This window comes from Euprymna scolopes, chromosome 23, assembly GCF_053919585.1.
Source record: "Euprymna scolopes isolate OS-2025 chromosome 23, ASM5391958v1, whole genome shotgun sequence".
Taxonomy (NCBI): Eukaryota; Metazoa; Mollusca; class Cephalopoda; order Sepiida; family Sepiolidae; genus Euprymna; species Euprymna scolopes.
This window is the reverse complement of record NC_136504.1, coordinates 73,694,053-73,704,926: the sequence shown is the minus strand read 5'-3', so window position 1 is coordinate 73,704,926 and position 10,874 is coordinate 73,694,053. Positions and strand designations below refer to the sequence as shown.

General features: G+C 35.8%; 1 protein-coding gene across 1 annotated transcript; it reads right to left on the bottom strand.

Annotated features, from left to right (window-relative positions):
* Window positions 1–2,182: 2,182 nt before the first annotated feature.
* Window positions 2,183–5,977, bottom strand: LOC145245638 (uncharacterized). Its single transcript, XM_080107203.1, has one exon. It carries the CDS (start codon window positions 5,975–5,977, stop codon window positions 2,183–2,185), a length of 3,795 nt encoding a protein of 1,264 aa, XP_079963329.1.
* Between the last annotated feature and the right edge of the window lie 4,897 nt (window positions 5,978–10,874).

Here is a 10,874-nt window from a genome sequence, read left to right as displayed (position 1 = left end):
AAATAGTTACACTGAATATGTGAAATGTTTTTAGCAAGAACTTTATCGATATATATTTAGCCGAGGATACATATTGCACTACAATATTATCGATTATGATTTACAGAACAGACCAGAAATGGTAGAGTTGTTGCCAAACAGTCAATTAATAGAGACATCAAATGAAACAACACTTTTATTTTTATTACTTAGTTAAGGTTAAAGTGAATTACCCTCTCTGCCTTCCATGTTAAAAGGTTTTTAATAATTTTTTAAAAATTTAGGGAATCCACTTATATTTAAGAAAGCTTTTTCTTTTAATTTAATCAAAAGGTGGATTTGTGCTTGCATTTGTTGCAAGTTGGTGCATTTGGCAGAAGGTAAAAATTTTTTTTACAATTTTTTTTTTTTTTATAAAATGGGATTAGTTTTTCAAGAAACTCCACAGCTGCTGTCAACTTAGTTCAATTAATTTTTCTTTAAATATTTTTTTGCAGTTGTATCTTTTAGTGTTGGTTGCCTGTTTAACCTTTTCAAAACTTTCACATCATAAATGGCTTTGAGCATTTCCAGTTTGCTCTGTGAACTGCAATCAAAAAGATTCAAGCCAATGTATCCCCAGCTGTTGAACCTATTTGAGTTAAGATCTGCATATATATATATATTACACACACACACACACACATATATATATATATATATATATATACGGACATGATTTAATATACTGTTTTGTTTTTAAATACCCCGAAATGCGGGAAATTTATTCACTGAGTCCCGTGAAGGTTATCCCACGTGGTTCATGTTAATAAGCCTAGAAAAATCAGGACATGAAAAAATAAAGACAAGTAAATACTTTTAAGAATAAAAAAAATATTGACATTTTATTGAGAGAAAAAGAAAGCATAAGGGTTGGGGAAAGAAGGCAGCAAAGCTGCAAAGTTCAATTATTGAGAAAAAAGTTTATATGTTCAATTTACAAGAGAAAATACAGTTTATATGTTCACCAATTCGACTGCCAAAAAATGTCCTTATGGCAAGCACTAAAGGCTTAATTAACACTAGAGAGAGAGTACAGAAATAAGAGAAAATTAGAATAAGAGAACTTACTGCGTAAAACAATGATTTCGTTTTTTTTAACCTTTCTTTTTTTTATCTTTATATATATGTGTGTGAGTCCTTTTTTTTACATATATATTTTCTTCACGCCACTCCAAATCGATCTGTCCTCACTTCAGTGACAGAATCCTTGAAAGTTCTTTTGAAAATAATCCTTGAATTTGAAAACTCAATGTTGTTTGGTAAAACCTTCGTTCGTCCTTCTTGTCAGATGAAATTCTCACTGGTTACAACATGGAAAGACATTTCGGTTTCCACACGCCGACATTTAATCGCATCTCGTGCGTCAAGTTTATAGATCAATTCTTCTTAGAATTGATTCTTTCTTTTCTTTTCAAGTCAACCAACTTGATTCGACTCTTACTGAAACTCATTATTCATTCCTATGAACAATGAAATAACTTTTGCTATTTTTAAGACTTGAATGTCTGAGTAGGACCAGAGCTCGTAACTTGCGTGTTACCCTCGTGGAATCTCTGTCCAAAACTGACTTTCGCTCCGCTCTCTAGTGCACTTGTTGAATTTTCGCGGGAAAAATATCTCTTAGTAGAACCAATTGTGGCGTGATTCTTTCAGCAGCAGCAGCAGCAGCTCGTTAAAAAGACGTAAAGTTAAAGAAGGAAAGAAGGGAGGAAAGATAAAAGACAACGACGAAAAGAAGGAAGAAATTAAATTTCTGACACTCCCCCGAACAAAAAAAGAAAAAGAGAAAAGAAAAAAGGTGGACATATTCCAACTAATACCAGAGATAATCAGGATTTCTCTCTTTAACTGATCTCTGATGTCTAACAGGTCTAGACAGATCCTCACGAACTGATTCCACAACATTTTCACCTTCAGGCAAATCATCACCTTGATCTGCAGCAGGGGCTTGGAAAGAATGAGTTATAGAAAGTTCCAACGGGAATAAATGTTTTATTGAATGCTCTTGCAACGTATCACCTCTTTTAATCAAGGCAGATCTCACCAATCCGTCGGAACCTTGGGTCAGTTTCATCACCCTGCCCAAACTCCAGTGAGGTCTAGACTTAAAACCTTTTATCAACACTACATCATTCACCTTTATCTTGTTATCAAAACTAGACTAGTACAAATCACTAGATAACTCTCTCAAACTCATCAAGTACTGTTCATACCACATAGACCTGAACTTATTCAAAATGGATTCTCGATATTTTAAACTATCGATTAAATCTGACCTACTAGGAGGTTCAATAGAAGACATCTCTTCATCAAAATTCAGAAACACAGCACTTCCAGGATATGAACGTAGGAACGCGTTGGGAGTAATAATTTCCAAACCATTATCGTCAGAACAGCGATAGGTCAAAGGTCTATCATTGATTGATCTCTGTATGTCCGACAACACAGTCAGCAACTGAAAATAGTTTAATCTACCTCTTCCCACAACTTTGAACAAACAATTCTTCACAGTTTTGATCAATCTTTCCCACATAGCTCCGAACCATGCAGAATATAAGGGGATAGTATGATGCTTTATACTACACGTATCAAGACTTCCTCCAAATTCATCCGCCAACAATACCCTCTTCACTATATCACAACCCGCGACAAAGGATAAGGCATTATCAGAGTAGATGTGTGTAGGTACACCATACAAATTAAAGAATCTGAAAAAGGCTAATACTACAGAGTAAGTAGACACATCCGGCAACAATTCCAGATGAACTGCTCTCACATTAAAACACGTGAAAATAAGTATGTACATTTTCCTGACAGCTTCACCCTCACTCACCCACAGATGACCTGTAAAATCAATACCCGTATGTACAAAGGGCCTGACTAAGTTTACACGGTGCCTGGGCAGATTGGTGACCTTAGGATATCTAAAGGACAGCGAATTGTATCTTTTACAAGTGGCACAATCAGCCAGAACAGTCTTCACAGCCTGCCTAGCTTTAGGAATCCAAAATCCAGCATTGCGCAATCTTTCAAGAGTTGCAGCAATGCCCAAATGCTTACACCTGACATGAAAATCCCTTATAAACAATGTAGTAACATGGCTAGACTTGGGTAACAGTACAGGATGTTTCACCTCATCCGAAAAATAGAGGCAACCATCAATTCGTCCACGACAACGAATTATATTTCTTTCATCTAAAAATAGATTGTACTTGGCTACCAGCCTAGGCACTTCCTTCTCACTTGAGTTCAACAAGAAATTCCTCTCTTCCCTGAAGAACTGGTTCTGTACGAACATGACCAAGTACAGCTTGGCCCTGACCAAAGGGTCAACATCCTTAACTTTTTTCAATTTGGCAATGAATTTAAAAACCATAGCCAGAATCCTGATAACCCTAGAGAGAACGGAAAATCTTTCCAACTTTATCACAGGCACAACATCAGTCTCCACCTCACAGCCAGTGTATGCCGTGGTCAACTCCCGGCTCTTCTCACTAAGGCAAGCCAAAGTGTACTCCGGCCATTCCAGGCAATTCCCCCGCAACCATACAGGGCCGCTTAACCAAAAATCCTTCTCTTTAGTAAATTTGTCTAGAGGAACACCTCTTGTTACCAGATCAGCTGGATTCTCTACAGTATTCACATATCTAAACTTGATCGTATAACCCTTATCTGTCAGTTCGTTAACCATGGACTTGATATCTTTCAATCGGTTTCTCGTAAACTGACACTTGGTGTTGATGGTTTCCGACAATAACCATGACAACACTACTTGTGCGTCGACAGCCACTATGATTTCCTTGAACAAATTCGGGAACATCTTAACCAAAATAATTACATGTTTAATGCCCAAAAATAGAGCCAACAATTCCAACGTAGGAAGGGTTCTCTTGACAGAGGGAGCCACTTTAGCTTTTGCAAAAAATAAGTTAGCCCTTCCTCGTTGGTACATATATTCGACAATTCCATAAGCACGGTTCAAAGCATCACAGAACATGATCAAGATTACCGGCAAATCAGTTTGAACCGAACATCTATTAAAACCAATGTTTTGAATGTCCTTAAGACTCTTTTGAAAACTATTCCAAAGAGATAATATATCATTAGGAATTGCTTGGTCCCAGCCTATACCTAACTTCCATACTTGGCTCAACATGATTTTTCCCTTTATAGTAATAGGCAACACAAGACCCAACGGGTCAAAGATCGAAGAATTCACAGACAACATGTCTCTTTTAGTTGAGACTACTCTCTCAACACCTCCGCTACTTAATTTCATTTCATCCAACATCGGATCATACGTATAGCCCAAGACTTTCTCACACACCATTCCGTGAGAGGAACCATTGTTGTCCAACTGTATACGTTGCGAAACTATTTCGCTGTTACTGCTACAAGTTTTCAATTCGAAGCCACCCTTTTCCATGGTAGTTACTGCTTCCACATATAACTTCAGCAATTCAGGCTGCGACTGGTGTGTTTTAACCAGATTATCGACATAGAAGTTATTCAACAGCATGTCACGGCAGGGTCCTGCGGCATGTTTTTTTACATGATATTTCACTATATAACACAAAATGAACGGGCTGGACACAAATCCAAAGATCAAAGTGCTGTACCTGAAACAGACCAGCTCGTCCTCTAACTTCAAAAAGAAGCAGAAAAGATTCTTGTCAAATTCGTTCTTCAATTTGACCATCAAAAACGCTTTTCTAATGTCCGCTAATAGAACCAACGTATCGGTTCGGAATTTGAACAAAAGCTCTAGCATATCAGTGTACAGGTTCACACCCGTATAGGCGCAATCATTGAGGGACGGCTTACCACCCGTTCTCGACGAACAATTGAACACAGGCCTTATTTTTGTTGTGCACTGTGATTCAGTTTTGTAGACAGGACGATGGGGTATCCAGGTGTACTTGGCAAATTCTGAAGGAGGCACATGAATTCTCTCAATTATGCCTTCGTTCTCCTGATCAAGAAATACTTTGCAATAATTAGAGTACAGATTTTTGTCAGACAATTTATTTACTACTTTGTCTAAGACAGCTAATGCCACATTATAACTAGACGGAACTTCGTTCAACTTATCTAGGTTCCAAGGCAAACTTACATAGTAGCTTCTGTCACGATATTCAATAGACGAACGAAAATCTGCTATTTTTATTTTATCGTAGCTACTGCATACCTCATCTGTAACACCCAATGTTTCGAGATTGAACATATTCTCTATGGTCCTATCCACTGCCGCTTCATCAAAACAACTCCAAGGATCCAAATGATTCGATTTAGGCTCCAAAACAAAGTATACATGAGTAACATTACACGACGAAAATTTCCCTACGACTCGATTGTAATTCAAGCCAGCCTGCTCCCGCACAGAACAACAGGATTTGAAGTCCGAAACGTCTCCAAACAAAATCATTCCCTGAGACGAACTAAATGCAAATCCATCTTTAAATTGGGTTAGCTGCAAGGGGCCCAAAAACTTGATTACATCAATACCAATCAGACCATGGACTGGCAGCATGTTGTTTTTCATACACGAGAAATCAGCAGCTAATTTCACCTCGTCCTTTCTCAAGTCAGATATCACACCGCCTAATCCTTCAATTTTAAAGGACAGGTCTAAGTGTTCATCCAACAAGAATGAAACTTGCCTTGATTCATCCTGAAATTTCACATGGAGATCTATCTCCTGCAGGTCTCTTACTTTATTACCCAAAAAGGTCTTTATAAGAAATCTGCGACTTTTCATGGGTGAAGACATGGAAATCTTTCTTATAAGTCCTTTGCAAAGGTAAGATCTCTCACTGCCGGTATCTACCAAACAGTTAAAGGACACATCCTTGCCCCCCACATTAACCGAAATGTTAACTACAGCTAATAAGGACGAGCTACTGGTCATCCAACAAGCGTTAGAAGAAACAGTAGGCTTGACCGCAATGGGACACATAACGCTACGGTGCCCAGGTCTATTGCAAGACCAACACAGCTCAGACTCCCTTCCATTGCAAGGACAGTCTTTTTCCCCATGGAGATGGCTGATGCATCTAGAACAAATCACTAACTCGTTACACCTTCTCAACTTGGATAGGATTTACACATATGAGCCTTGTGATCATTACTTTTACAAAAACAACATCTATATTTGACTTTAGATGTCTTGACGTGGAAATTCTCCAACGTGGAGGGTCTTTTATCTGGTAAGAAAGGTTTAAACTTGTTATTAGACCTTTTTACAGAGAAGTCTGGTCTACGACTCCCAGGATCATATTTACAGAGCTCAAGAGTTCTAATAATATCAGTACAGTTATCCAAAATCTGCTCCAGAGAAGGGTAATTATTGTTCACTTTGTGCACTAATTCTGTTCTAAAGGTAACGGGTAATTTACCGAATACGATATGACCCAACAATCGATTTTCCGGGGTACCGCACTCCAGAAAATCAATACTGAAGGAATTCTTCAATTCGTATGCCTGCGTCTTCACGTCAGTCAAGAATTTTTTCACGTCCAAATTACTATACAAACGATCAGTATTCAACAAGGACGAGAAAATTGAGTCCACAACACAACTCTCATCTAGGAACTCGTTGGAAAGCAACTCTAATGCAATCTCGTAATTTTCGTCCAATACCGATAAGTGTTTAACAATCTGAAAGGCGTAACCCGTGAGATGGTTTTTCAACATGACCAATCTCAACGAGTCACTATCCAAACTGGATACACAGTTCAGGAACTCCCGGTGAAAATTTAAAAAGGCTAGCTTATCTGTCTCTAAGTCCCTATCATTGAATTTAAGACAGACGATAGAAGGGGTAATATTTACACTCCTCTTCAAACAGGTCTCCGATTCTTCAACTTTGGCAGGTCTCAATCCAGCCAATTTCTCCAGAGCTTGTAATCTAAACAAGGCACAATCCTTGGAGAAAGTTTCCACAATGTCTTCTTCGACATTATCATTTAAATAAATATCGACTAACTGTTCTTCCAACAATGCCGCGTTCGACAAGTATTCTCCAACCTGATTTTTACATAAAGAATATTTGTCCTCTCCCACTTCACGAGATGATTCTATCGCTTCTAGCACTACAAGTATTCTATTCTTATTAATTTTCAACTTCTTCAACAGAACATCCTTTGGCGTCGCAGCCATTTTATTTTCAACTAATTCTCACTTAACTTATCAATACTTGAGATAAAGAGAGAGAGAGCTACCTCATAATCTATGACGTCACTCAAAATGGCGCCAACCGTTACCAATCAAGCCAAGATGGCGCGCACAGAAAGCCCGCCAAAAAAGAATGATCCAACAACCAAAAGAACTAAGACTATCCCAAAATGGGAAATAATATCTAGAAAAAAGGACAGGTAGATACAGTCTGGTGAACATAATACGAAGAATAAGTTAACAGCTTGAGCAGAACCAACCCTAAATTATTTCCAATAAAGGGATAATCCTATATAACGTTTCTCAAGCTTTTGACAGAAGAAATGGTATCTCCCCAAATCTTGTCCGATAGGAGGAAAATAACCATTTCAGGTAAGAACACTGCCAATAACTAAAGCACATAGCAACATCCGTAATCTCGGCTTAGGTGCAATTATTTCTTAACAGGGTTCGTAAATTTTTTGGCAGAATGCGGGAAATTTATTCACTGAGTCCCGTGAAGGTTATCCCACGTGGTTCATGTTAATAAGCCTAGAAAAATCAGGACATGAAAAAATAAAGACAAGGAAATACTTTTAAGAATAAAAAAAATATTGACATTTTATTGAGGGAAAAAGAAAGCATAAGGGTTGGGGAAAGAAGGCAGCAAAGCTGCAAAGTTCAATTATTGAGAAAAAAGTTTATATGTTCAATTTACAAGAGAAAATACAGTTTATATGTTCACCAATTCGACTGCCAAAAAATGTCCTTATGGCAAGCACTAAAGGCTTAATTAACACTAGAGAGAGAGTACAGAAATAAGAGAAAATTAGAATAAGAGAACTTACTGCGTAAAACAATGATTTCGTTTTTCTTTAACCTTTCTTTTTTTATCTTTATATATATGTGTGTGAGTCCTTTTTTTTACATATATATTTTCTTCACGCCACTCCAAATCGATCTGTCCTCACTTCAGTGACAGAATCCTTGAAAGTTCTTTTGAAAATAATCCTTGAATTTGAAAACTCAATGTTGTTTGGTAAAACCTTCGTTCGTCCTTCTTGTCAGATGAAATTCTCACTGGTTACAACATGGAAAGACATTTCGGTTTCCACACGCCGACATTTAATCGCATCTCGTGCGTCAAGTTTATAGATCAATTCTTCTTAGAATTGATTCTTTCTTTTCTTTTCGAGTCAACCAACTTGATTCGACTCTTACTGAAACTCATTATTCATTCCTATGAACAATGAAATAACTTTTACTATTTTTAAGACTTGAATGTCTGAGTAGGACCAGAGCTCGTAACTTGCGTGTTACCCTCGTGGAATCTCTGTCCAAAACTGACTTTCGCTCCGCTCTCTAGTGCACTTGTTGAATTTTCGTGGGAAAAATATCTCTTAGTAGAACCAATTGTGGCGTGATTCTTTCAGCAGCAACAGCAGCTCGTTAAAAAGACGTAAAGTTAAAGAAGGAAAGAAGGGAGGAAAGATAAAAGACAACGACGAAAAGGAAGAAATTAAATTTTTGACAGAAACAGTGTTTCATGATAAACAACTGAGGATCCCTTAAATTAACATTAGGACTACAGTCAATTTGAGAGAGCAAGTTAATGCAGGGATTGCAGGTGATTAAATGACTTAATGATTAAATAGTTTTCTAACGAATGATAAAATATAAAAATTAAATAAGTTTTTTTATATAGTTTAAAGGTTAAAAAATTTCCAAGACTAAGTAACCCCTTCACCGCTTACATAAGTAAAAATAAGATACAAATAAGCAACTACTTATATTTCTAAAATAATCTTGATAAAAATCGTGCATTAAATCTGACATGTAGCTCAATGGTAAAATGCTGATTGTGTAGTCAGGAGTTTGATCCCTTGCCAAGAAGTGTTGGTTTGTTTAACCAGCATATCGACCGCCTTTGAGTCATTTAATGATGTATATAAATTTTAATTTTTAGATACTTCCAGAGTTGATTTTCGCTGAGTATATGTTAGTAATGTTTTGATATAGTTTGTTATTTGATGGCATTTATATTTTATGATAAAAATTTGTTCTTTCTAGGAAGTTTAGAATGGTTTTCTTTTAAGTTTGTGTTGACGAATTTGTGTGACGTCATAGCAGTCAAGCAAAAAGTGTTTCACCTTATGTTCATGACATGACATTTGAGAGGTTCTTCAGTTTTTAGTATAAAGGAGTGAGTTATGTATGTGTGTCCTATGTGATTAGACTACTACTTCTTTATGTGATTTTCTGAGATCTAGTAGGATTTTTTTTTTTTTTTTTTTTTTTAAGTATAGGCATAATTTGGAAGAGTTTGTTGTTTTGGCAATTGTTCTAGTTTTCTTTGTAATAAAATTGTTTATTGAAGGTTTGTAGTCCGTATTTGTTTATGCTGCTTATTTGGAGTTTTAGGGAATTTTTGGCCTTTTCATTTCCACGGAAAGAAAGTTTTGTGTTGTATGATAGAATAGATCCTTTATAGCAGTTTGATTAGTAAAGGATTGTTTAATTTTTTTATTTTTTAATGATTTAAGTATTGATAAGGAGTCTACAAATATTACGATTTTCTTAAAGAGTTTTGGTTGTTGATAATATCTAGAGCCAAGTATCTTCTTTATATATCTTTATTAAATCTGTGTACATAGTGTCCAAGTTTTTCTAATATTTTGAAATAAATACCTTCTTTTCAATAGAAGTCCATAAATATCTTCTTTTCAATAGAAGTACAGATGTTGTTGGCCAGACCGTAATATGTGACTGCAGTGATAAATGTTTCAAAGTATCTTGTTCTAATTTTCATTTAGTTGTTGCTATTTTTCCCCCATTTATTCGGTTGAATTTTTATTTATTTATTTTCATTCATTTGTGTTAATATTATGTACATTTGTTTATTTGCTTTTCTATCTTCTGTTTTATGTATTATTTATTTAGTGTGAATTTTATTTAGAATCGAGTTATTTGTGGGAGTTTAAAAATATATCAAAGGGAGGTAATCGTGCCTGCATGAATAATAAGAATGTTAGAGTGATATCCCTTTGCACAATCACTTGATTGTGCCTATTTGCAATGCCTTGACACGGGACAGAGTTAGACACCAGGGTCGTTTTTTTAACTCGGAGAAAAGGTACAAAAATAAAAAATTGTCTCAGTCGTGAAGAAAACAAGAAATGGAAGTGCAGCATCTGAAGAACAGATACTACACTTTGATCTTGACCAAAAGCCAAGATTGTGGTGTGTTTATTATATTATATAGGCGTTCATTTGGGATGTATTTTTTAGATACTTTTATTTATTAAAATATCTTTGTTTATTTTATATTTTATTTAAATATCTTTGTTTATTTTATATTTTATTTAAATATCTTTGTTTATTTTATATTTTATTTAAATATCTTTGTTTATAGAAGGAGGATGCTCGTATGTAATAATTATTCAAGTTTTATACTTGCATATGTTTGCGTCATGTGTATTATGGCTAATTATATCGATTAAAATGAATTTAAAAAACATAACTAAATCCAAAAACTAAAAAAGATTTAGGTACTTGTAGAGTTTAGTCAAGACACCAAAAATGAAAACATCGAAAAGTCTAAATTGTAAGTATCCGTCATGGAACAAAGCTCTCCGAAAAAAAAACTTCACTAACTTCATTAAGCAGTTCTTTCCTTTTTTTCTTTTCCCCTCCTCTTCACA